The 27,523-nt window shown below is 41.0% G+C and overlaps 2 protein-coding genes and 1 long non-coding RNA gene across 11 annotated transcripts in view; 1 reads left to right on the plus strand and 2 right to left on the minus strand.

Annotated features, from left to right (window-relative positions):
• Window positions 1-311: 311 nt before the first annotated feature.
• Window positions 312-27,523, plus strand: part of LOC120112440 (E3 ubiquitin ligase PQT3-like) — a 28,432-nt gene continuing 1,220 nt past the window's right edge. Inside the window, exons 1-10 of one of the 9 annotated variants that reach the window (XR_005514071.1) lie at window positions 312-514; window positions 1,305-1,357; window positions 2,049-4,072; window positions 4,764-11,526; window positions 11,752-11,833; window positions 12,017-12,440; window positions 12,845-12,910; window positions 13,016-13,172; window positions 13,343-13,465; window positions 14,440-15,370. Coding sequence is in view for 1 of the 9 variants with exons in the window: in XM_039131884.1 (XP_038987812.1) it covers window positions 12,407-12,440; window positions 12,845-12,910; window positions 13,016-13,172; window positions 13,343-13,403 (318 nt within the window). In the remaining 8 variants the exon portion in view is untranslated. Of the gene's footprint in view, window positions 515-1,081; window positions 1,358-2,048; window positions 4,073-4,763; window positions 11,834-12,016; window positions 12,441-12,844; window positions 12,911-13,015; window positions 13,173-13,342; window positions 13,466-14,439; window positions 15,371-27,523 lie in introns of those variants that run through there. The other 8 variants (XR_005514075.1, XR_005514072.1, XR_005514073.1 and 5 more) reach the window with 8 other exon arrangements.
• Window positions 18,716-27,022, minus strand: LOC120112441. The gene is made up of 3 exons (XR_005514079.1): window positions 26,916-27,022; window positions 19,220-19,536; window positions 18,716-19,103 (listed from the first exon to the last, which is right to left on the minus strand). It is a non-coding gene; the product is annotated as an uncharacterized LOC120112441 (long non-coding RNA).
• LOC120112439 (DEAD-box ATP-dependent RNA helicase 3A, chloroplastic-like) lies at window positions 19,801-23,125 on the minus strand. The gene is made up of 2 exons (XM_039131883.1): window positions 22,561-23,125; window positions 19,801-19,932 (listed from the first exon to the last, which is right to left on the minus strand). The coding sequence occupies exons 1-2, from the start codon at window positions 23,036-23,038 to the stop codon at window positions 19,919-19,921; spliced, it is 492 nt and encodes a 163-aa protein (XP_038987811.1). The 5' UTR covers window positions 23,039-23,125; the 3' UTR covers window positions 19,801-19,918.

Here is a 27,523-nt window from a genome sequence, read left to right on the forward strand (position 1 = left end):
GGCATCTTAATTACATTAGTCTCTCTAACATACAAAAATAAATTCCTATCTGTAAAGTATACCTGGTAGAAAATTTTAAAATAATATTCAATAAAAAAGATAGAGTGTAAGGCCTGGCCCATTGCTAAAATAGGTCCAACAAAAAAAGTAGGGGGGAGCCTCGATTGCCTATAAGCCGAGCTTCTACTGTGAGATCCCGAAACTGGGCCCGGCCCATTGACCGGCCCAGCCCAAATTTTTGGCCTCACGTGCGTCGCACGTGAGGGCGTGTGAGAAGGGGGGGAGCCATCCCGAAGAAGCCGGCTCCCCATTCTTTTTTTAGGGCTTCTCCTCTCTTTGAAGAGAGGGGAAGAGGAGCCGCTGCCGGCCGAGAGAGAGGAAAAGAGGGAGGGTCTTCTTCGCGTTGCCGGAGAGAAAGAGAGGAAGAGGGAGCCGAGAAGCCACAGCGCGGACGATCCTTTTCCTCCTCCGTTTGCCGCCGGAAAGAAGCCGCCGGATCTTCGCCGGGGCTGAGGTAAGATTTCTAGCTTCACCTCTTGGTTATACCATTTGAAAAGAAGAAGAAGAAGAGAGAAGGAAAAGGAGGGGGAGGCACCCGTGGCAATCGGCTTGCCTTCGGCCACAGGCGCCGCCGGCCCTCAGTGACGGCCACTTTGAGGACCGGAGAGCACCACTTTCCCTTGTTCCTCTTCTCTGTTCAGTGAAAACAGAGAAGGAATAGTGGAAGGAGAAAGAGAGAAAGAAAGAAAGAAAGAAAGGAGAAGAGAGGGAAGAAGGAGAAGGTGTGGGTTTCTCCCATGCCCATACCTCCTCCACGGGAAGAAGGAGAGAGCCGGCCGCTGTGGCCGCCGCCGGCCTTGACTTGGCCACTCCCGAGCTCGCCGACCTCCCTTCGCGGGAGAAGAAAGAAGAAGAAAGAAAGGGGGGAGGAGAAGAAGTCGGGAGAAGAGGAAGAGGAGAAAGAAAAAGAAAGAAGAAAAGAAAGGGGGAAGGAAGAAGGAAGTCGGGAGAAGATTCCAGAGAAGAAGAGAAGAGAAGAAAAGAAAAAAAAAAAAAAAGAAAAGGGGAGGGAAGGAAAGAAAAGAAAAAGAAAAGAAAGAAAAAGAAAAGAAATAAAGAAACAAAAAATAAATAAATAAATAAATAAAGGGAGAGAGTGGTTTACGGGTATGAACCCGAATACAAACCCAAACTCGGGATGTCGGACACTTCCGCGTGTTCGGCCCTGGGAGGATGTTAAGATTTGAGTTTTATACGTATATTGTGATGAATTTTAAAAGAAAAATATGATTTTTGGATATTAGGTTCTGCGAGGAATTTGTGAAATTAATTGGATTTGTTGTGGATCGCATTCAATGTAAGTAATGAACTGCCTTCTCTAGACTCTTCATTTATATAATATTATTTTTGCATCGAATAAATTGTTAATGAATTTATATTTGATTTATGAATTTTACGAGATGATGATTTGAATGAAAAATGAATATGTGAACTGGAATAATATTTTTCAGATTATTGCTATATTTACTGTTCTTGCATCGTATAAGCATATTTAGATCGGATTATGATACATGTATTATGTTACCACAAGAATTTTGATGTGCATCAGATTTAGAACTCTCAGCCTGGCTATGTTCTGGACCCTGCCAATAGGGGGTTATGCATTGGCAATTCTGGCCCCACCACAGGGTATAAGTGTGGTATTCTGGCCCACTCCGCAGGGTATAAGTGCGGTATTCTGGCCCACTCCGCAGGGTATAAGTGCGGTTCTGTTTCTGGCCTAGCCACAGGGTATAAGTGTGGTCGTAGCTAAAGGCTGATGAGATGAATGTGATTTGTTTCGAATCAGATTTATGATTATGTATATGGATATTTGAAAAATACGAATTTTAATGAATTTGTGCTTGAAAAGGAATTGAATATGTTATTATGTTGATTCATCGTAATTTGTATTCATATTTTATGTTAGTATATGAATTGACTAGTTAAGGTGTTTATTACTTACTGGGCTGTCTAGCTCATTATACGATTTCTTACTGTTTTTACAGATCCGAAGAATTAGCTCGATCCGGGGTTTTACAATATGGGAGTGCGAATAAAAGAATTATGGCTCAAGTTATCTTAGATTAGGTTTTTATTTAATTTAATGTTCCATCTTTATTGTTCCGCTGCGTATTTAGAATTGTGAGACTTTATAATTTATGTCTGTCAATGGAATAAGATTGCATTTATTTCAGTTGAATTAATTTAGAATTGCATAATTGAGGTGTTTTGGTTTAGATGCCTTGCATGCTCGTGGGGAGAGTTCCCTACGGGTGTGCGGCGGTTGGCGCGGACCCCCGGCTCGCGATCTCGGGCCGGGGGCGTGACAACTTTTATGGTATCAGAGCATAATTGGATAAATTATGAAATAAGAAAATCTGACATGACATGAGTGTAGGTGGGTAGACACTAGGGACATTGGGACGTTAGTTTATGATGACTGTAACAACCATTCCATGTACTTGTAATGAACTGGTAAGCTTATTATTGGCATGCTGCTATCTGATAGACATAGGTCAGTATGCCTCCACGTCGGACGAGAAAAAAACTACTCGCAGAGCTACTAATAAGGCACCCAACCCGCAAAATGACAGCACATCCCAACAAGTTGGTAACACCCCTCAGCAGGAGAGAGTCGTCAATCCTGCTAGTGATACTCAGACAGAACGACAAGAACCGGGCCTAGGCCAGGTTATGCAAACCATAGTGGGCCTTATGCAGATGCAACAGCAGTTGCCCCAGACAAGACGACTTTGATTTGAAGAGTGTTATGACTTAGTTTGGAAGAAGTATAATCTACTCTTGAACTACATGTACGAAAATTTCGTGGACGAAATTTCTTTTAAGGGGTGGAGGATGTGAGATCCCGAAACTGGGCCCGGCCCATTGACCGGCCCAGCCCAAATTTTTGGCCTCACGTGCGTCGCACGTGAGGGCGTGTGAGAAGGGGGGGAGCCATCCCGAAGAAGCCGGCTCCCCCATTCTTTTTTTAGGGCTTCTCCTCTCTTTGAAGAGAGGGGAAGAGGAGCCGCTGCCGGCCGAGAGAGAGGAAAAGAGGGAGGGTCTTCTTCGCGTTGCCGGAGAGAAAGAGAGGAAGAGGGAGCCGAGAAGCCACAGCGCGGACGATCCTTTTCCTCCTCCGTTTGCCGCCGGAAAGAAGCCGCCGGATCTTCGCCGGGGCTGAGGTAAGATTTCTAGCTTCACCTCTTGGTTATACCATTTGAAAAGAAGAAGAAGAAGAGAGAAGGAAAAGGAGGGGGAGGCACCCGTGGCAATCGGCTTGCCTTCGGCCACAGGCGCCGCCGGCCCTCAGTGACGGCCACTTTGAGGACCGGAGAGCACCACTTTCCCTTGTTCCTCTTCTCTGTTCAGTGAAAACAGAGAAGGAATAGTGGAAGGAGAAAGAGAGAAAGAAAGAAAGAAAGAAAGGAGAAGAGAGGGAAGAAGGAGAAGGTGTGGGTTTCTCCCATGCCCATACCTCCTCCACGGGAAGAAGGAGAGAGCCGGCCGCTGTGGCCGCCGCCGGCCTTGACTTGGCCACTCCCGAGCTCGCCAACCTCCCTTCGCGGGAGAAGAAAGAAGAAGAAAGAAAGGGGGGAGGAGAAGAAGTCGGGAGAAGAGGAAGAGGAGAAAGAAAAAGAAAGAAGAAAAGAAAGGGGGAAGGAAGAAGGAAGTCGGGAGAAGATTCCAGAGAAGAAGAGAAGAGAAGAAAAGAAAAAAAAAAAAAAAAAGAAAAGGGGAGGGAAGGAAAGAAAAGAAAAAGAAAAGAAAGAAAAAGAAAAGAAATAAAGAAACAAAAAATAAATAAATAAATAAATAAAGGGAGAGAGTGGTTTACGGGTATGAACCCGAATACAAACCCAAACTCGGGATGTCGGACACTTCCGCGTGTTCGGCCCTGGGAGGATGTTAAGATTTGAGTTTTATACGTATATTGTGATGAATTTTAAAAGAAAAATATGATTTTTGGATATTAGGTTCTGCGAGGAATTTGTGAAATTAATTGGATTTGTTGTGGATCGCATTCAATGTAAGTAATGAACTGCCTTCTCTAGACTCTTCATTTATATAATATTATTTTTGCATCGAATAAATTGTTAATGAATTTATATTTGATTTATGAATTTTACGAGATGATGATTTGAATGAAAAATGAATATGTGAACTGGAATAATATTTTTCAGATTATTGCTATATTTACTGTTCTTGCATCGTATAAGCATATTTAGATCGGATTATGATACATGTATTATGTTACCACAAGAATTTTGATGTGCATCAGATTTAGAACTCTCAGCCTGGCTATGTTCTGGACCCTGCCAATAGGGGGTTATGCATTGGCAATTCTGGCCCCACCACAGGGTATAAGTGTGGTATTCTGGCCCACTCCGCAGGGTATAAGTGCGGTATTCTGGCCCACTCCGCAGGGTATAAGTGCGGTTCTGTTTCTGGCCTAGCCACAGGGTATAAGTGTGGTCGTAGCTAAAGGCTGATGAGATGAATGTGATTTGTTTCGAATCAGATTTATGATTATGTATATGGATATTTGAAAAATACGAATTTTAATGAATTTGTGCTTGAAAAGGAATTGAATATGTTATTATGTTGATTCATCGTAATTTGTATTCATATTTTATGTTAGTATATGAATTGACTAGTTAAGGTGTTTATTACTTACTGGGCTGTCTAGCTCATTATACGATTTCTTACTGTTTTTACAGATCCGAAGAATTAGCTCGATCCGGGGTTTTACAATATGGGAGTGCGAATAAAAGAATTATGGCTCAAGTTATCTTAGATTAGGTTTTTATTTAATTTAATGTTCCATCTTTATTGTTCCGCTGCGTATTTAGAATTGTGAGACTTTATAATTTATGTCAGTCAATGGAATAAGATTGCATTTATTTCAGTTGAATTAATTTAGAATTGCATAATTGAGGTGTTTTGGTTTAGATGCCTTGCATGCTCGTGGGGAGAGTTCCCTACGGGTGTGCGGCGGTTGGCGCGGACCCCCGGCTCGCGATCTCGGGCCGGGGGCGTGACATCTACCCTCTCGAGGGGTCAGTGGTTCGTCGTTGCCAGAAAGAAGAAAAAAAAAGATTCGCTCTCGCTCAACCATCTTTTTTCCTCGCTGTCATTCTTCTCAGGGCCTCGCCAGAGTTGTGCTACCACACCCCTACCTCTCCTGACCTCATCGTTCATCGAGCCATCGTTGCCAGCCGAGATCTCATCGTGAGATCATCGAACTTGGAAACGGGAGCAAATCCCCTATTTTTGTGATCTACCCCTTCTTACTTTGATATTTTTTATGATGGCCAGTCGGACCTTCGGCCAAGTCTTCATGGGACTCTCCTTGACCCGCATGGTGGAACTTCGACCGCCGGCGAGTGATTTGAGCTGAGTGAGGCTCCGGTTCATGTTTTAGGCTGACCATTGTATTGTTTTTCTATTCTCTTTCTTCCACGTTGTCATTACCGCTGTCTCTGCGGCCATCGCAACCTCACTGGAGGTTGAGCCTGTGGCAGGTGCTAGTTGCCACTGATGCCGGCTCTCCTCCACCCTAGTTCAAGTTACCAAACCTTCCCTATTTAGACTTCATTCACTGCTGACCAACACAGTCGTTGATGTTGTTGTGGTTGTCACTAGTGGCCAGACATTAGGCCAACGATGATGCAGCCGATCGCCAGTGTCGCCTCCATCTAGATCAACCTCTAACCTCCCTATTTTGAGAAAGAAGGAAAGAGTTTCCACTTTTCTTTCTCTTTTCTATCTCTTCCTTTCTCTCTTGTCTTCCTCTCTCTTTTGTTTGCTTCTAAGCGGATCCAGTAGAGAATCCTTCTCCCTCTTTTGTTCCTCTCCATGTTCTTTGGTCAACCTCGTAGACAGTCTTAGAGCACCATTGTTGTGATTGCCTTGAGTAGCTATGCAGCATGTCAGCCCCCACCGCAGCACTTGCCAAGCACAGTTTAATTTCATCATCATTAATCTTTCTTGAGCTATCTATACTATAGTCTGACTCTAGGTTTATAATTGGACTAGTGAGATTACCTAGATCAGATCAACCGGAGTCGTCTGATGTTACTACCTAACTGGCCATGTCTTTCCTCCACTGCGACCTTCGTCGGTTATCTAAAAATATGACATGTTACATTTGCTTTGATCAGAGACCGATTTCTTGATCAGATGAATTGGGATACATTATGCTGACCGAATCTGACTACTCGCCACCGCCACCCGACCGGCCTCATTTTTCTTCATATGCATATCTACTTTATGGTCAGCCTTGGTTATGTATGGGGGTGCAGTCATTCAAACAAGAAGAAGAACAAAAGAATTTTATACTCTAGTTCTTCAATCAAGGTAGAACCCTAATTTCTTATTTATTTATTTAATCTCAAATTAGGTAGGAAAGAAAAATTAGATTTAAGAGTAATTTAGATATTAGAGCTCCGAAATAGGAAACTAACAATGATTGATTTATTTCTTATACTAATGTTTGGTCAAGGACGGGTTGGATTTATACTGATTGATTGGGGGTGCAGTCATTCAAACAAGAAGAAGAACAAAAGAATTTTATACTCTAGTTCTTCAATCAAGGTAGAACCCTAATTTCTTATTTATTTATTTAATCTCAAATTAGGTAGGAAAGAAAAATTAGATTTAAGAGTAATTTAGATATTAGAGCTCCGAAATAAGAAACTAACAATGATTGATTTATTTCTTATACTAATGTTTGGTCAAGGACGGGTTGGATTTATACTGATTGATTGGTTTGTATCGCTGGGTTTATATCGTGAGATTTGCATCAACAAATTTAGTTTTGTATGAGATATGTTTTATTTGATTTTCAGATATGAACATATTTATGTGTTATTATATATGGATATCAGCTATTGAAGTTATAATTATATAAATTCTAATTCATATTATTTTGAAATTATGAGAAATACATTATTTAATTAGAGTTGATTTGACAAGAATAACGTATAAAATCAGATAGATAAGAAGCGGTTTGGACTAACTTGTCATGTGGATAGCCTTCACGAGGTTATGTGTGGGACGGCCTCAATGAGCTTATGCATGAGATGGCCTTCATAAGCTTATACGTAGAACAGCTTCCACAAGCTTATACGTGGGGTAGCCTCCACGAGCTTATGCATAAAAACTTTGTTTATCAGTCATGGACTCAGACATGATCTTGGTGAGTCCAAAGCTGGAAAGTAAATTATTATAGAACCTAGAATTGAGATAATAAGAAATGGATGATAAGACATATGAAACCAATGCTAAATAAAATGTTTTGGTTGTTGGTATTTGTGATATATATATATCCCTTTTGATAAGCCAAATATTTGATGTATGTTTATGCAGATATTTGTCAGTTTAATTGAGTGATACTGAATGTTTGAAAAGAGGTACCATAATTTATGTTTTCATTTTGATATCGTTTATTACTATTCTCAAATTATAATATTATATTGGTACAGATGGGCAGAGAATCTTACTAGGCTGTAAAGCTCACACTAACTTTTTTCTTTTCTTTTTAGAGTTGCAGAATTCTTAGTACTTGGTTATGGTTAGGATCATGGGTGAAATGATAAATAGGTTGATACCAGTTAGATGATTGAATTTTGAAATTGTACAAGTTTATTACTTGTTATGAATCGAGATCATTATTATTTACTAATATTGAGGTTGCAATGAATCTTCAAGCTTTACATGTTCTGAAGAGCCTTGTCCTAAGGAGTATGCAAGTTGTGTCATGTGGTCGACCTGGATGATAGGTTTGGAGCATGATAGAAGTGGTGTCAGAGCATAGATTTAAGATCACTAGGGACTGTGACAAAAGTTGTATTAGAGCTTAAGGTTATGATCACTAGGGATATGACAAAAGTAACAGAATAGATTCAGAGCCTAGGTTTAAGATCGCTAGGTATTGTGATAACATTTATGCATGGGGTTTGGCAAACGATGAGTACTGAACGGCTAGATGATATATGTTTCTAATTTCAATAAGTGGGTTGACCTAAGATGAGTGCAAGAGGTTTTGGCTATGGATTATAGTGTTACATTAGTAGGTTAATTATGCCATATGTACTTATTCAATCGTCATTTAAGTGATTTGGAATCCCAAACTTGATGCGGGTGCAAACCATGATAACGTTCTTGTTCTATTATTAATTGTTCGGTTGCAAATTTTGGATTTATTAGCAAGAAGTTGTGAGGCAATAACCTCTAATGAAACTATATGTAGATCATGTATTCTAGTTTATCGCCTAAGAAAGAGTTTCATAGTATTAAAGTGGAATTTGTATGTGGATCTTTCATAGTACTAAAGTGAACTAAGAAAGATTTTCAAAAAGGAGTGTTCTTCGTGGTTGAATCTATATGTGGATTATATAGGTAATTGGCATTTTTGGATACTATAAATAGGTATATTTCTATTAATAGATTTTATTTTATTTTATTTTTAAGGTTATAGAGCATTCATATTGGTGGAAAACACTAGTAATTTGAATTTTTATGTTTGGATTGGGCTACTAAATCTTTTTCATAATTATTGGAGACAATTGAATGTGCTAAAGCAACTCAAATCTAGGTTTATAATTCGATCAAGAATTTGTCATTGTTGATGAAGCCACTAGTAAAATATAATAATGAGTATAGACTTTGGTTATGAGCCGCTTAGATAAGTTATTACATATATCATTGCTACATTAATACTATTATAACTGTTGATGGTTGTGCTATTTGATGAATGGTTAGGAGGTTTCAAAGAAACATGATTTTTGGTTTCTTAATGTATATCATGATCAATGTTATGTATTCTTAATTTAGAATGTCCATTATCGACTTTGAGTTGGTAAAACAAAAGATCTTGATCCTTTCAAAAGGAGAGTAGACAAACACTCAATCTACAATTCTTCTTCTTCTTCTTTCATCTCTATCATCATGGTCTACAGTTCCATTGATTCTTTATAAATGTTCATTCTTCCAAGCATTCATTAGTTATAATAGTTCTTACATGTCTTGCTTCAAGCTAAAATAGGCTTGTTTTATGTACAAGTCATGATTAGACAAAATTGTTTAGACTCAATAAAATAATGAACTCATACTTTTGATTACAATATCTAACCAATTGAACTAAACCTACCAATAAAGAAGGATTCTAAATTTTGAATTTTTTTTATGAGTGGAATGACTTGATAAAGATGATCTCTGTAGACATAATAAGTGGTCAGCAAATTCACTACATGTGGGGCTCTATCTAAATATGCATTATGTTTTGCCTTATAATCCAAGTTGATCAACCCAAGCCCAAGCATACTTTTGAGGCTCGATAAACTATTTTTCGAGTTTAAAATGGTGAAGGAGATTTCTTCTTCGTATTTTTGTTGGTTGGGGGGGGGGGGAGGTTTGTGATGGTGTGAGGCAACATGCTTTTGTGGTAAGTTTTATAATACATAGCAAAGCATGTTGAGAAACATGTATAATTCATTTGTTTTTGTTGTTGTTGTTTGTGAGGGCATGCCATCCACATTTAGTCATGCACAACATGCATAATTCATATGACTCGGTGTGCATGGATCTTAGAAAGCATCAAAAGAGCAATTATTTTATGTATGGGAAATGCCTCATTCACCCACCAAGTCATTACAATAACCCGATGTCGTGCTTTACTAATCCAACACTTTTGACTTGCATGAAACTAGTACTCTTGCAATACCAAAGCATGCAATGTTGTCATGCCAATATACATGACCTTGATGTTCACAACTTTTTGCCAAACTTGGTGTCGCAGATAATAGTCATTGGCTTTACAACCAAATGCAATTCAATAACACAACTACAAATACTTACAATCCAATAGAACATAATGGATTGCCAAACCAAGTGACAACATGAGTCCTCTATTCCTTCTTCTAATCTAATGTTGAAACCCTAATCATCTCAGAGTCCCATCTAAACTCCTGCAAGACCCAGCCCAAATGGAAAAGGACAAGGAGGCCTGCATCTCCATTCCAGTGGCCTCTATTCTCTACCATTTTGCTCTGGGCCCCACCTCTTTGGTAAAGTAAGGATTTTTTTTTTGGTGAAAAATTAAGGTAAGCCTGCCGCCGGGATGCTCTATAAAGGAAACCGGATTCCCTCTTTCCGCTCCCCACCTCTTCATCTCCGAGCGCTGGAGAAATAGAGGGGGAGGATCGGGGAATCCCTAACCCTAACCCCTTTTTTTAACTCCCCATCCTCTCTCTTCGATTCGATTCCACCCCTTAAATCTGTCCATCGCTTTGAGTTCTCTACGGATCCTTCCCCGGTTGATCCATCCAGGTCCCTCTGCCGTTCGATTTGGGGTTCTCTCGATCGTAGAAGCTGTCGTTTCTTCGTTCTCTTCTCGATTTTCCCGATTGGAGTGGTTGTTCGGGGGATCCTCGGATGCGCCGCGGCTTCGGGCGATTCTGCTCTGGCGATGACGGTCTAGTGAGCTCGGATCCAATCTCTCCTCCTTCGGCTGAATCCCTTTGATCGAAGGGGTTTTTCTTTTCGCGGAAGCCTCTCTCCTCTTGTAGCGGCTGGGGGCGTTCGGCGATCTTGGGGATTTATCTGCGGATCGTGGCTCTTTGCTGTTGGGATCGCTGTTCTATTCGTTCGGAACGTAAAGGGGTCGGCGGAGAACTCATCTCGAGCTCTTCCTCTTTTCCCTTCCGGAAAGATCGTTTCTTGATGGGATAATTGGGCGTTATCGACATCAAGGATTGCTTGTATCAGGCCTTAATATCAGGCCTGCTTTTTAATTTTCGGCCTTTTAAATTCAGTTTGCTGCTTTTTTCCGGGCAATTTGTTCATTGTGGTCGAGCTGGTCTGCAATTAGATCAGAGGAAGGCCGGAAAGGGAAAAAAAAATAATGGCTGTGTATTATAAGTTTAAAAGTGCAAAATATTACGAATCTATTCTAATTGAGGGTCAATTCATATCTGTTGCCAATTTGAAAGAACGAATTTTTGAATCCAAGCATTTGGGAAGGGGTACCGATTTTGACCTCATGGTCTCCAATGCGCAGACTAATGAAGGTTGGTTCTTCTTCTAGACTAGGTTCTCTTGATTGGTTTATTCATGCAGTTTACTTGTAGGAGGATAGTTTAGTTCATTCAGAATTAATTGTCATTAGACTAAAAACTAATAAAAAAAGGATTGATTGGAGTATTTTTAGATAATTGTGCTTGAAAAATTAAGAGATAAGGGGTAATGGAGTTGGGGTGAGATTGTGGCTACTGTTCGATTGATAGTGTGTCTGTTGAGTTACTTTGCTGGGAGCACTGTGGGTTGCTCTAATCTCACTCTGGATTTTTATAGACTCTGTGTTCTTCCATTTTCGGTTTCAGAATATGCAGACGAAGCTGCTATGATACCCAAAAATACATCAGTATTGATTTGTCGCATCCCAGGACGGCCATGGAAGCCCATTGTTACGGAACGAGATGAGTACTATCTCACACTCTGAATCTTGAGCATTTGATGAGCTCTTCTATTTGCATTTACATTATGCTTTTGCTAATGATTTTTAGATTTGGTTATGTGGGAGGGATGTAGTGTTACTGAAATATTTTGAAACTTTATTAGGATCAAATTTTGTAAGATAAAATTGAGACAATGTTGATGACTTTCCCGACTGGATTTTGATATTGAAAGTTTGCATTCCATCTGCAGGACAAAAGTTGTAGAGGATAAGTTAGAAGATCTTCCACCAGCAAGTAACACTTTGGTTGGCGACCCATCTACCATGAAATATGTAAGACTAATAATTTTTGAATATGATTCTCTAGGTGCTTAATTTTTTTTTTTTCATTCTGAATTGGTGCCAGCCACCATTATCTTAATTCTTGAGTGGATAATGGGTGTATCTTTCCTGACCGTTCTCATCTTTGATTGATGGCAAGGATATTGATAATACACATTCAATCACATTTTGCAGCCTGAAGAATCTGAATGGGATGAGTTTGGTAATGATTTGTATGCTATTCCAGAAGTCCTTCCTGCTCAGTCAAGCTGTTCAGTGGTAGATGTTTCTCCTGCAAATAAGGTTGATGAGGATAGCAAGATTAAGGCTTTAATTGACACACCTGCCCTTGACTGGAATCAGTGAGACATTTAATTGGATCATTGATATTTCTTATATTTCAGTGGTTTTATTTTTTAGAAATTAAAAAGTTTAGAGAAGTTCGAGAGAATGGAGTAGCAATAGCAGTCACATTTTGTTTACCAATGAGGAATCATTTATAACATAATGTTTTTCACTGGGTCAATGTAACTTTGCACTCAAACACAAGAAGGTTATGGTGCTGGAAGAGGCTTTGGTAGGGGAATGGGTGGGAGGATGATGGCTGGTCGTGGTTTTGGTAAGCCCATGAACACTTGTAGAACTCTTCATGCTTGTCTCTTTTCCCGTCTTTGTATAGCTTTTTATTCTTGTGTCATTTTCCTTCTTTGACTGTCTTACACTCAGAGCCTCACGATAACATTAACTTTTTTAATTGAACTAGGATTTGGTTAATTGCATCTTTATATATGTATATTCCTCTAAAAGTAGCATATACTCTCTTGGTTCCTGTATATGTTTGTGATGATAGGGATTCCACAAATGCATTTTAGGATTAAAACATTTGCTATCCATTCTTTTCTAGACTTTTTGTTGCAAGAGCAGTCAAATTCTTAGTTTTATGATATATGTTGCATGTATCACTTTATTTTATCTTCCCATTTTCCTGGATACTGACATTTTCATTTTTCTCATTAAATTAAGGCCGAGGTGGGCTGGAGCGAAGGACACCTCCAGCAGGCTATGTTTGTCATAGATGCAAAGTGCCAGGTACGTTTATAATATGTTGACTAATGAGGTCATTGTAATTAATTGTTTTCAGCATTTGCGAGCGCCAGTTAATGTATGTTAAGAGTTTTTTTTAATTTTATTCAGGTAATTTTATCCAGCACTGCCCCACAAATGGTGATCCAAGTTATGATGTTAAAAGGGTGAGACCCCCAACTGGCATTCCTAAATCAATGTTAATGGCAACTCCTGATGGTTCCTATGCATTGCCTGGTGGTGCTGTTGCTGTTCTTAAGCCAAATGAGTAAGTTGATGACTTCATGCAATGTTCCTTGTTATTACAGAATTGTGATAGATATGACAGCTGATGACCAACTCTTTTTTTTTTGTCATAGTTCTCTTGATTTTATATGCATAGTTCACTTATAGCATATGGGAAAGCTGCATAAATTGAAAAAAATATACATTTTGCAGGGATCTGTCCGATTTAGGCATCGTGGGTATGAACCAGGGGCATGGATATTTGACCAGGTAAGAATTTGAGGCTAAGAAAGCTGATCTAAGATGGAAGCGTGAAATGGGCCAACTCAATGAAAGGTAATTCAAATGGTTACTCTTTAGTTCTGTTTTTTTTTTTTCATTTTTCTGAATTTGTTGATGTTTTTGCAATGCCAAACTGAAGTGTTGCTTAATGTGTATATACACACACGGACGCACGCACACGCATTTGCGCACATGAACAAGATAACTGTGTTAGGCAGCTGAGGAGATTTCAGCTTCTAGGTCCTAGAATGGTGTTTGGTAATTTTATGAAAATTATGCTGTGGAATTTATGTGTTCAAGGCTTGCTGTTTGTGGGTTAAATGGAATTGAAAGATAAGAATTTTAATGGTGTTATGCGAAAGCTAATATACACAATGTTACAGCTATAACATTACATGCACATGATACTCCTTGATCTTTTTTTTTTCTTTTTCAATTTTAAGTTTCTCGTAGTGGTTTATTTGCTATATTACATGAGAAACTAGTAGTATAATTACTTATCAGATAAGATAAAATAGTTGACCAAAATATGCACATATATTCATAGGCATAGTGTAGATGGATGTAATCATGGGTGAATATTTACAACATGTAGAGAAGAAAGGCAGTTAAAAATAAAATGACATTATGTGGTAGATGCAATAGTTTAGTCCGGGCTTTTTCCTAATATATCAGCAGCTAGTTGCTATCCTATTTAACTCCTACTTTTTGTTTCTTAGTGCGTGCGCTAGGGTTTGACACATTTCTTCAATCTGCTCTTATTATCCATCTTTTTCTTAATTTATCTGAAGTATGGTGCAAAATTCTGTAGTTCATTATATTTGAAATCTCGCGTATATTGGTAACACGACATGTTACATATTATGTCCTTTTTCATATTTTTCTTGATGTCGTTTTCTAAATCTTAACCTTGGAATCTGTGAGTGTAAACTATCTTTGAATGCATTGAACTTTTATATCAACAACAACCCATACTTCATGTCTGGGTTCCCTGTTTTAATCCTTGGCATCGATTTCTTTATATGCAGAAATTCACTAATTTCCGTCTCCACATAAGAGACTTAGGCAGAAGGGTTTTTGCCCTCTTCCTTCTGAAGGTCCTTCATCGGTTGAAGAAATCCGGGTCCGGCTGCTGGCAATGGAAAACGGAGAAGACAGAGACAAGTTATTAGAGCTTTACGAGATCCTTCACCTTCATCTGGCGAATGTCCGGCTGGTAGATGCTGACAAAATCTATGAGGCGTTCCTCTACAAGAAAAATAGAGCAGAAACAGTAATTATCTGTTTCTGCTCTGTTTTTCTTATAGAGGAATGCCTCATAGATTTTGTCAGCATCTACCAGCCGGACATTCGCCAGATGAAGGTGAAGGATCTTGTAAAGCTCTAATAATTTGTCTCTATCTTCTCCGTTTTCCATTGTCAGCAGTCGCATCCGGATTTCTTCAACCGATGAAGGACCTTCATGTTCAAAGAGCAGAAGTACAATTGAAGCGAACGCGAGACGATGGGCGGAGACGCGTGATGGCTCGGATCACACGCGGACGAAGGATGGAGAGCCAGAGGGGCTTCGGAGTGGTCATGGGGAAATGGGAGCGATGTGTGATGGCCCGTAGTCCGCGTCGACGTGGGGGAAAAGGGCACTGATGGATTCCGAAGCAGAGGGGGGACGTGATAGGGTGTGATGGACGATGGCTCGCCTTGTACGGGAGTAATTAAGTGGAAGGGGGAGTGAGGGGAGTTTTTGTCTTTGTTCTGTTGGTTAACTTGTATTGGGTTTCTCTCACCCGAAGAGGGAACTGTATCTTTGCTATTTTGCATGGCTTCTCTTCTCTTTGGGAAGAGCCACTGAATATCATTTCCTTTCCCCTATCTTTGTTGGTTTCTTCTCTGGTTGGGACCTACCACCCTTTTCTTGACATTTTTAATAATGAGTTAAAACTGCAAGAGCTTCAGAGTTCAGTGATGTCCAGATTCAGAATGGGCAAATGGCCTTGGTACATACATCATGTCTTTGCCTCCCATACATCATGTATTTGCCTCCCATACTGAAGTAGCCAGGTATCTGTATTTATTGCCAGGAAAATATGAGAGCACGTCACGAATAGCTCATGAGTAAGAAAACTTAACTAGAGTAAGAAAAAGGAATAACTTTACCATTAAGCTCATGAGTGCCAGCCAAAACTAAACATTTTTATTATATTGTGCATACCATTGTCACTGGGTTTCATTCTTTGACTTTAATTCAATAACTTAACGGTAGAATTTTATTTGTACTAGCTTGTCACTGGGTTTCATTCTTTGACTTTAATTCAATAACTTAACGGTAGAATTTTATTTGTACTAGCTATGCATTCCCACATGCTGTCATCTTTCAATACAATTATGGGAAAGCCCACGTCCACAAAAAGAAATAAGACATCACCTTTCAGCTAATTAAGAATGGAGTTCCATACGGGGTTCATTGCTAGGGCTCAAGAATGGATGAAAAAAGGACTCAGCAAGCCACAATAGCTCTAACTTTGGGGGTTCATGAAGTGCTATAAAATAGCATAAGCTTTGCAATACATTTATCTGGCTATTGTAATTTTATTTTCTTTTGAAGATCTTTCCATTTTCTTGCCAGTGTCATTATAAGGGTGTCATTTTTTGAAATAATGAAAATTCCTACTGCACTGTTATACAATAGTCATATAATGATTACTATGAATTGAAATCCCAGAGAAATTGTAAAGGTATTATGATGACATTTATGTATCTTAGAGATTTTAATCATATGAAACAGAGGTTAGTACTTCATATATTTAGAAACCAGACTATTTATTTTTTTTGGAAAAAATAAAAAATTAGGCTGTTTAAATACTAGCTAAAGAGTCAGACAGTTTTAACATAAGTCATGAAAAGTTGAGATCAAATTCACAAAGGTCCACTGGATGTACTACTTTCGGGCTAAAGAATCCTCAATATTAATTTTCATTATATAAGAAGTATATAGGTGGTCAAACAAAGATAGAAACTATCAGAACTGATTTAAAGACAACTCATTTTTGCCATGCTATAACTTGGACAACCTATGCAAGTCCCATTTTTGTTGCAATATTATTGACTGTTTCAAACAAAAGAACTAGACAACCAGGATAACATTAACCTGATTATTACAAAAAAGAACATTGATTGTCCAAATTAAAACATGATCACCGGTGAGAAGAGAAAAATACAATACAAATTTCACCATCCAAAACATAAGCTCTAGTTATCTGATAATGTAAGCAAGTGAGACGATATAATTATCAAAAGAAAATGAAAATCTCTAGTAAAACTCGAATAAAACCAAAATTTAATCATTGTTAATCAGAGAGGAAGAGCGGTGAGGGACAGAGCCTCTAATTATTATTAATCAGAGGGAGTCTCTATTTTCTGAGAAACACAGGGTGGATTTAATTCTACCCACAGCCTACAGGCAACCGGCTAAGCTCTTAAAACAACAGCAGCAGCAAGCCAACAACAACAACAAATACCTACAGGGAACCTGGCCCTCAACAGATTAAAAAAATAAATCCCAACCCATACTGTTTGCTGTGTGGGGAAGCTCTCATTAACAGAGCATTTCATGCGCCACATCAAAGCCATTCAGCTTTCTCCGCGGCAAGCCCCATCAAGATTCAAACCCCACAACAAAGCCCCATCAAACTCGAATAAAAATGGGGAAATGGTGGTTCAACAACCACAGCCCCTAAATTCCAGATCGACTGAAATCCCCAAACTTTATGAGAAATGAATTGAAACAAAAACCCATCCAAATCCATCCAATACAAAACCCAAGCTAGGAAAAACAAAACCATCGCCAACAGAGATCACGAGAGCAAAGCAAGCCAGAACCAATTAGAAATCTACGGCCACATAGAGAGCCCGGATCGAAAAAAGAAAACCAAGAGACAGGGTCGGATCAAGAACTGATCGACGATGATACCTGAAGGAAATGAGGTCTGACTTCCGAGGAGGAAAAAGGAATAGTCGTGCTGCCTTGCTGGGATTTGGGAACTGGAAAGTGGGAATTGGGACCAAGGAGGCAAGGAGACGTCAAGGACAAGGGGAATAGCCCGTAGCCGCATGCCATAGGTGATAGGTTTACGGCTTACCAGCTTTACAGCCATGGCGATGGGATTGGGACAAGCTACAGTTGACAGCTATTTCTCAGCGATGCAGGGCCTTTCTTCGGGCCTAGGCCTTAGGTGACCGCCTCGGTCGCCTAACGGACGGGCCGGCCCTGAGCACGTGCCAATAATAGCTCCTCCTTTTCACGGATTGGAAATCTTATGTACTTCCACCAATTGCCTTCAAGAATTTTAATATAAAGCATGTGGCGTTGAAGATTTTTGCTACAAGATTCGGCTTGAAGGCAATTTGAATATAACAAATTCATAAGGTCATCTTAGTCAAGAGAGTGAATTTAATAAATAGAAGCATATTGTTTCTCCCATCTAATTTTATTTGAACGTATAATGCACGGCAGGAAAAGATTTGAGTATTATTTTGGACTCCGTGAGGGTTCTATTTTTTTTAATAAAAATTACTTCAAAATGATCCACCAGGTATTCTTTACTGCAGGGTTTATTTCTCTTTGAGAGAGATACTAATATTTGGGGAGCAGGCACACGCATCTATACTCCGTGTAAATAAAAAAAGGCTACACGCATTGCAATTAAGATGCTTCCTAATCCACCTAGCTAAAATTATTGGCCATTTGTAATTATATTAAGAATATTAGGAAAAATTGCTCAGCAACTATTTATCTAGGAAAAAAAATCAGCTGACATAAAAATTAGAGATTAAAAAAGATATCTTACTCTAATGAGCATTGAAAATGTTAACTAATATTTTTTTATAAAAAGCGAAGAGCCAAAAGGCCCTTTTTTTTATATATTTTCTCCCTCCTTAACTAACAAGCTCCATATCTTACTGATAATACTAATATTTCCTCATTTGCCCACTAAAATAGAATTTTATATTATTTGTTTTAGTTTTCTTGTCTATATCAATTTTGCTCTAAGCTTGATTTTGTTTTTCTTGTTGTAATTGGCATTCCATATGTTGCAAGTGAGCCTATATTCCACATAGTTTGTTTGGATTTTCCAAAAATTTTTGCTCCTTAAAACTTCCTTGATAATTCCAAACTAACACTTCGTTCTGTTATCCTCTATTAGCAATCTAAGATCTTCAAAGCGTGCAAAGTCAGGCCATTTCCACCCTATAACCAAAGCATATAATTTAATTTTCACAAACCTACCATAAACGGTTATGCCAAACTTCAAAGGTAAAAGACCACATTGCCTCATTATATGCGATAACATCAAGCTTCTACATGCCACAAGATTCTCAAAAGTTGTGGTGTTATCATGCTACACAATCACCGCAAGCCACAAATCTTTGAGGTCCTAAAAACATTATTTAACGAATCATTTATTTCATTTTGTATCTATCCACTTCTTTTTCCTTGCCAGCCTTGTTATTAGTGTCGAGTTTCAAATTTTGAAGGCCCTTGGTTATCTTGCTCTCTTGATATTTTTGATTTTTGGGCTTGTCGGAGTCCAAACGATTTCCATCCAAACCACCTCCTGCTCTGTCCTTTGATGCTTGGCAAATCTCATGGGATTGACCGGCCTCGACGTTTGGTGCTCAACGAAGCAACCCTTGACTGCAAGTGAGACAAGGAAATAAATAAATGTTAGATAAACATAAAACAGGATAAAATAAAGGAGGATGGGCAATATTTTATAGCTTGTGTCCAATGTAATTTCTCTTTTGGCTGACCTGAAGAAGTTTTATAATTTCATCTTTCGTCTTCTGATCAGGTGCAGACTTGTACTTTTTGAGTAGATCGACTACAATCTTGTCATCGATTATCCATTTAGTTCCATTTGACAGATCGACGATATGAAGCTCCTTTGTTGTAGTTGAACATTTACCTTTGTCGTTCGATTTTATATCTAACTTAAGCATCTTATCTCCAAGTTATACTTTAGGAAGAGGCAAGTGGCTTGGCTCATGCTTGCTAGGGGTTTCTTTAGCAGATCCTTGAAGAATTTTGTCACCGGAACTAGGAGCATCTCCTCGAAGATTGGATTTTTCTAATATATTGTAGAAATACATATCTTAATATGAATTCAATGATGTAGCAGCATGAAACGGAAAATGCTTGAGGATACTTGATGGTACATTGTAGAAATACATATCTTAATATGAATTTAATGATGTAGCTGTCACGCCCCGAGCCCGAGGCGCGGCAGACGCCGCACGGCGGGCCGCACAGGCGTGCAAGGCATCGGATCATATCAAAGCAAATACAGATATTCAAAACTGACATAATTATTTAAATATATTCAAAAGCAGTCTTACAAAATTTCAAAATAACATTTGCTAACATAATTCAAATGTCCAAACTAATCTAACTGAAATGCCAACAACTAATGGAATCATCGGAAATCTAACGCACTCCCCAATCCCGTGCGATCAAGCCTCTGGATCTGAAAAGTAGAGAAAATAAAATAATGAGCTACACTAGCCCAGTAAGCAACAAAATACCCCAAAGTGGGGTCAAAGCATATCAGATCAAAATACAGGATAATGTCTGGAATAAATCATAAATAACATCGTTTTACTGTTTTCAAAACTTATTATCATTTTTCCAAAAATCTGATACCAGAATCTCAACATGATAGGCTACGGCCACGTAACCCAGTGGCATGGGTTGCACAAGGTGCCAAACACCACTATTATTAAGCACCGGTGGTACGGTGTTCAAATACCACTATTCTAATCACCGGTGGTACGGTGTCCAAATACCACTATTCTAATCACCGATGGTACGGTGTCGAAACCGGTTCCTCACAGATTACAAGTCGACAGGTCCAACGTATAATCCCCATTGGCGGGGCCAGAATAGAACAGAACAGATCATAGCCATGCTGAGAATACATATATATAAAAACAGTTTTCATAAATTTTCCAGTCATAGTTTACGGATTTCAGAGCATAATTTTCAAATGAAATTTAACATGCCAGACCCATTTTACTAAATACAAAACATATTTCAGAATTTAATCTACTAATAATTATTTTAGAAAAATGCACTTTGAAGCATTAAGTTACTTACCTCTTCTCGCTTAATCCCTACTTCAGATAGGCGAATCAGGTTCACCTGTTTAAATTTAATTAATTCCTTGTTAATTTCAGAACTAAGCAAAATCCAAAAAATAATTCTATTGGACACGGCCCAACAAGGCCTAGAGTTGGCCCATAATGGGCATGGCCCGATAGGGCCCATATCGGACACGACCCAATGGGCCCACATAGACCCAGCTGAATAGGGCCCAAGGTTGGCTTTTAATTAGTTCATTTATACAATAAAATTTATTGTAGGGACTAATACTTAATTACAGGGTACTGTTCTATAATAAAACTTTAGTGGAGGGACCAATCAAATATATTTGGGGACCCTTATTTAATAATCTTTCTTATAGGGAACAAACATAAATTGCAGAAGGCTCTTTTGTGAAATAATATACTGCCAAGGGCTTAACTGCAAAATTTCATTTATTGGCCAAACGGGTTCGGGTTTCAGGTGTTGGGTTCCGGGTTCCGAGTTTCGGGTCGGGTTTTGGATTTTTGGATTTCGGGTTTCGGGTTCTCTCCCTTTTTTTTTTTTTTTTAATCGGGCCTAATTGGGCCCAAAGTGAACTAGGCCCAAGTCGGGCCCACGATGAACAGGGCCCATGCTTGGCCCCGTTCGGCCCGTAAGGGCCCTCATCTTCCCCAAAACCCCCTCCCCATGGACAGGGGAGTTGGAAACCGAGAGAGAGGAAGGGGGAAATCGGCGGGGTGGTCGGCCGGCCTAGGCGGCTGGGGGCCGTCGCCCGATCGACGGCCAGCCGATCGCAGTGGCGGCCGGCGGCCGCTGTGGCTCCCGGCGTGAAGAAGCAACCGAGAAGATCTCGGTTTGGGGCCAAAGCAAGGGAGGAAAGCATGCTGAATAAAGGGCAAAAGAGGCTTACCGGTGGTGGCAGAGGCGGCAGAAGGAGGATCTCGGCTCGGCCCGGCAGCTAGCAGCGGCGGCGGTGCTCGGAACCGAGGGGACGGATCTCAGAACAGGGGAAGGCTTGCGAAGGGGATTCGGACGGCGCTTGGTCGGGAAGAGGACACCGGTCACTCGGGAGGCAAGAACAAAGAAAGAAGAGGGAGGAGAAGGAGGAGAGGGAGGAGGAAGAAGCTCGGAGGTGGCCCTAGGGGAAGGTAAGATGGGGTTTTATCGTCCCATTGTAATGGCCCTCCGCCGCGAAAATCGCGGCGGTCGAACGAGATCCGCGGCCGCGGTTGGCCGCGGATTTACCGGAGGGGGGGTGCCGCGGGTATCCCGCGGCGCCCTTGCCCCGTTTGTCCCCGGAGGAGCCGGAGAGGATCGCCATCGTGATCCTCTGTTCCGGCTCTTCCCAAAAGAAGAGTCGGGCTGAAGTCGGCTGGGGCTGCCGGCTTCAGCCCGTATCTCACATTCTCTCCCCCTTAGAAAAATTTCGTCCTCGAAATTTAACATATCTCAGTTTGCAAAAAGGTCCGGATATTTTTTTTTTTTCATCTCGTCCTCTAGTTCCCATATAGCCTCACGTTCTAAGTGATTGCTCCACTGGATCTTGATATAGGGAACTGTGCGCCTTCTTAATACTTGTTTCTTTCTATCAATTATCCGTACAGGCTGCTTAATTTGCATAGCAGAGACAACTCGAGGAAAAGTGTAAGTACCACTACCTACGAAGTTAAATTCATTGTCTTTAGGGGTCTGAAATTTTACTTGCTTTTCATGGCAATTAATGGTAGCAAAGTGTGACGCTGACTAGTCTATACCGAGAATTATGCCAAAGTCATGCATATCTATAACTATCAAATCAACAGGCAAGTCTCTACCTACCATCTGAGCTGGACAAATTTTGCAAATCTGATTACCGGTCATCCCATTCCCGACGGGGGTGCTAACATGCAAATCATACTCTAATAGCACACAAAATAGGTCATGTTTTTGCACAAATATCGATGACACAAGGAATGCGTAGCAACAGAATCAAATAGTATATAAGCATAAACATAAGCAACCGGTAGTGTACCTGACACCACAGTATTGGATGCCTGAGCATCCTGCTGAGTCAGTGCGTAAATACGACCCTGTGTGCGCGGTCTCCCCCCTGTCCGCTGCTCAGAAGAAGAAGGCTGAGCCGACTGAACCGGAGCAGGATAAGCTTGTACTTGTTGGGTCCCTGTAGCTTGGGGCCTCTGATCTGATTGTGATACTTGTTGATTATAAGGGCACTCCTTTATCCTATGACCCTGTTGTCCACATTTGAAACAAGCGCCGGACAATCGTCTACAGAGTTCTGTCTTATGGGCGCCTCCACATGCTTCACATTTAGGCTTCTCTTGTTGGATAGTCTCGCCATAAGATCCCTGCTTTTCTGATTGCCCAGACCTATTACGAGATTTTGCTGTCCTGCTAGAATTCTGTCCACTATGAGTATCATCATCTTTGCTCCTCTTCTTTTGTATTCTATCTTTTGAATCTTGTGTTTCCTTCCAGACAATTTCCATATTCTTGGCCCTATCTACCAAGTCATCATAGTTTGTTGAGTGCACTGCGGCCAAACCCCGACGTAAGTGAGGCTTCAATCCTTCTTCAAATCTCTTTATCCGAGACTCTGCATCTATGACGAGGGTGGGAGCAAACCGAGCTAACCTGTCAAACTCTGCCTCATACTCATCCACGGTCATAGTTCCTTGAGACAGATTTAGAAATTTCCTCTCTAGCTCCCTAAGGCGACTTGAAGGGAAATACTTGGAGTAGAAGGCTGTGCGGAATCTCTGCCAGGTAAGTGCCTCCTGCTCGGGTGCCAATGTGCGCTCCACAGACATCCACCAATGATGAGCTCGGTCCTGAAGCATATAGGTGGCAAATCTGACCTTCTCTTCATCGGTGCACTCCATTGCCCTGAAGGCTTTCTCCATTTCATCTATCCAGGCTTCGGCCTCTTGAGGGCTAGTGGTGCCCTTAAAAGCTGAAGGAGCCATTCTTTTGAATTCTGCTATACTCCTTCTTTGCTCAGGAGGAGTAACATCCTGTTGGACTGGTTGCTGAGGTTGTTGCCTCTGTTGGCGTACTAACCCGACGACCTCCTCGATCAGTTCGAGCACCCGAGTTTGATTTCCAGCGGCAGCTTCTGGAGTTGATTGACCCTGAGGCCCTGAGCTATGCGATGCCTCGCCCGCTTGGTTAGTGGGGGCTCTTCCCCGAGAGCCCCTAACCATCCGATTCAAGCTACGGACACGGCGAGGCGGCATTCTGACTCAGTAAAAATGTAAATGTTATAAAATCATCTAAACAGAATAATACATAATAGTTAACAAAACAAATGAACATTATCCTCTTATCTAGTTCCTACCCATCTCTCAACCTTTCTGACGAATTCTAAAGATCCTAAAATTTAAGCTCCATCTGACTATTTCAAAAACAATCCCTAAGAATCTGAAACCTGAGCTCTGATACCACCAAATCTGTCACGCCCCGAGCCCGAGGCGCGGCAGACGCCGCACGGCGGGCCGCACAGGCGTGCAAGGCATCGGATCATATCAAAGCAAATACAGATATTCAAAACTGACATAATTATTTAAATATATTCAAAAGCAGTCTTACAAAATTTCAAAATAACATTTGCTAACATAATTCAAATGTCCAAACTAATCTAACTGAAATGCCAACAACTAATGGAATCATCGGAAATCTAACGCACTCCCCAATCCCGTGCGATCAAGCCTCTGGATCTGAAAAGTAGAGAAAATAAAATAATGAGCTACACTAGCCCAGTAAGCAACAAAATACCCCAAAGTGGGGTCAGAGCATATCAGATCAAAATACAGGATAATGTCTGGAATAAATCATAAATAACATCGTTTTACTGTTTTCAAAACTTATTATCATTTTTCCAAAAATCTGATACCAGAATCTCAACATGATAGGCTACGGCCACGTAACCCAGTGGCATGGGTTGCACAAGGTGCCAAACACCACTATTATTAAGCACCGGTGGTACGGTGTTCAAATACCACTATTCTAATCACCGGTGGTACGGTGTCCAAATACCACTATTCTAATCACCGATGGTACGGTGTCGAAACCGGTTCCTCACAGATTACAAGTCGACAGGTCCAACGTATAATCCCCATTGGCGGGGCCAGAACAGAACAGAACAGATCATAGCCATGCTGAGAATACATATATATAAAAATAGTTTTCATAAATTTTCTAGTCATAGTTTACGGATTTCAGAGCATAATTTTCAAATGAAATTTAACATGCCAGACCCATTTTACTAAATACAAAACATATTTCAGAATTTAATCTACTAATAATTATTTTAGAAAAATGCACTTTGAAGCATTAAGTTACTTACCTCTTCTCGCTTAATCCCTACTTCAGATAGGCGAATCAGGTTCACCTGTTTAAATTTAATTAATTCCTTGTTAATTTCAGAACTAAGCAAAATCCAAAAAATAATTCTATTGGACACGGCCCAACAAGGCCTAGAGTTAGCCCATAATGGGCATGGCCCGATAGGGCCCATATCGGACACGACCCAATAGGCCCACATAGACCCAGCTGAATGGGGCCCAAGGTTGGCTTTTAATTAGTTCATTTATACAATAAAATTTATTGTAGGGACTAATACTTAATTACAGGGTACTGTTCTATAATAAAACTTTAGTGGAGGGACCAATCAAATATATTTGGGGACCCTTATTTAATAATCTTTCTTATAGGGAACAAACATAAATTGCAGAAGGCTCTTTTGTGAAATAATATACTGCCAAGGGCTTAACTGCAAAATTCTATTTATTGGCCAAACGGGTTCGGGTTTCAGGTGTTGGGTTCCGGGTTCCGAGTTTCGGGTCGGGTTTCGGATTTTTGGATTTCGGGTTTCGGGTTCTCTCCCTTTTTTTTTTTTTTTTAACCGGGCCCAATTGGGCCCAAAGTGAACTAGGCCCAAGTCGGGCCCACGATGAACAGGGCCCATGCTTGGCCCCGTTCGGCCCGTAAGGGCCCTCATCTTCCCCAAAACCCCCTCCCCATGGACAGGGGAGTTGGAAACCGAGAGAGGAAGGGGGAAATCGGCGGGGTGGTCGGCCGGCCTAGGCGGCTGGGGGCCGTCGCCCGATCGACGGCCAGCCGATCGCAGTGGCGGCCGGCGGCCGCTGCGGCTCCCGGCGTGAAGAAGCAACCGAGAAGATCTCGGTTTGGGGCCAAAGCAAGGGAGGAAAGCATGCTGAATAAAGGGCAAAAGAGGCTTACCGGTGGTGGCAGAGGCGGCAGAAGGAGGATCTCGGCTCGGCCCGGCAGCTAGCAGCGGCGGCGGTGCTCGGAACCGAGGGGACGGATCTCAGAACAGGGGAAGGCTTGCGAAGGGGATTCGGACGGCGCTTGGTCGGGAAGAGGACACCAGTCACTCGGGAGGCAAGAACAAAGAAAGAAGAGGGAGGAGAAGGAGGAGAGGGAGGAGGAAGAAGCTCGGAGGTGGCCCTAGGGGAAGGTAAGATGGGGTTTTATCGTCCCATTGTAACGGCCCTCCGCCGCGAAAATCACGGCGGTCGAACGAGATCCGCGGCCGCGGTTGGCCGCGGATTTACCGGAGGGGGGGGTGCCGCGGGTATCCCGCGGCGCCCTTGCCCCGTTTGTCCCCGGAGGAGCCGGAGAGGATCGCCATCGCGATCCTCTGTTCCGGCTCTTCCCAAAAGAAGAGTCGGGCTGAAGTCGGCTGGGGCTGCCGGCTTCAGCCCGTATCTCACAGTAGCAATGTGAAATGGAAAGTGCTGGAGGAATCGTGACATGTTGTGCATCATGGCTTCTTATGTTACATGTGGATGTGTTTGTGGATCGGGCTGGGCTTGGCTTTGCCCGCATATCAACATAATTTATATAGATTCAGGCTTATCTTCCAAGTCCAAGTCAAATCCTTACTCGAGCTTCAGGCCTTAAGTTGGATCTCGGGTTTTCTGGCTGAAGTATGAATGATTAAATATTGCTGACAATCTAAACATGTTTATTGTTCTATTAAGTTCATGTATCAGCAACAATTGTCAAATAAGTAAATAAATAGATCAAATAGAAACAAACAATACAAGAAAAATAAAAAATATTCAGGCCAAGCTGGCTTTAATCCTGATGTCCGAGCCTGGTCTATTTATTAAACAGGTTTGTTTTCCGGGCATGGCTCAGCCCATAGAGTCTGGAACTTGTCCTAAGGATTTCGGGCTTTAGCAAGCCGAGCGGACTGACAAATAATGAACAGGTAACGTTAAAAAGGAACTTTAACAAATGCTCATACTCAAGAAGAGATCAAATGGCAATAAAAATACATATGACCACAATGAGGACTCTCCAATGTGGATCAAAAGTTCCTGAATGAACTTCACTCACCTTTCCTCTGAGCCATGCTGATCTCCCTCAAGCTGAGCTTCTGCCTAAGAACTCTTCTAATCGGGCTTTCTCTAATGCTTGTGCACGTGGAAGGTGATTGCATGATGGCTTCCATTGCATAATGAGATTTTATCGGGCTTTCCCTTCCCCATTCCCTCTCCCTAGGGAGGAATCAAAATTTTATTTATTTATTTTCTTGTCCCTGATCCGACGACAAGCAGCACAAGAACGTGATAATTTGGTATTCTTTATCAGTGCAAGGGACATATGGCCAAGTGAAGCTTATCTCACTCAGCACCCACTTGGAGGACAATTGGCCAAGTGACAGCACGTTCATAATTTTGATATTCTCCCAAGGAAAGGCCGTTCATTGAAAGATAAATTTTATATTATTTTTTATTCTTTATTGGGGTTTGACCTACAAAAGGATGGTTACATGATCTGCATCTTTCAACTCTGTATAGTTTTCAAATTACCGTTGTCCCCATCCAGCTATAGAAAAAGCATGATTTAGGAATTGAACAACTGTTTATTTAGATTGGGCTAGCCCAAAGCTCCAGTAACCGAGCTTGGACCTAGTAAGTAGGCCCAGAAGCCAGGCCCGGGCA

Source organism: Phoenix dactylifera, chromosome 11 (assembly GCF_009389715.1).
Source record: "Phoenix dactylifera cultivar Barhee BC4 chromosome 11, palm_55x_up_171113_PBpolish2nd_filt_p, whole genome shotgun sequence".
Taxonomy (NCBI): Eukaryota; Viridiplantae; Streptophyta; class Magnoliopsida; order Arecales; family Arecaceae; genus Phoenix; species Phoenix dactylifera.

Coding starts and splice junctions, on each gene's coding strand:
- LOC120112439 (XM_039131883.1), bottom strand. CDS start 23,038: ATGGAAATTGTCTGGAAGGAAACACAAGATTCAAAAGATAGAATACAA.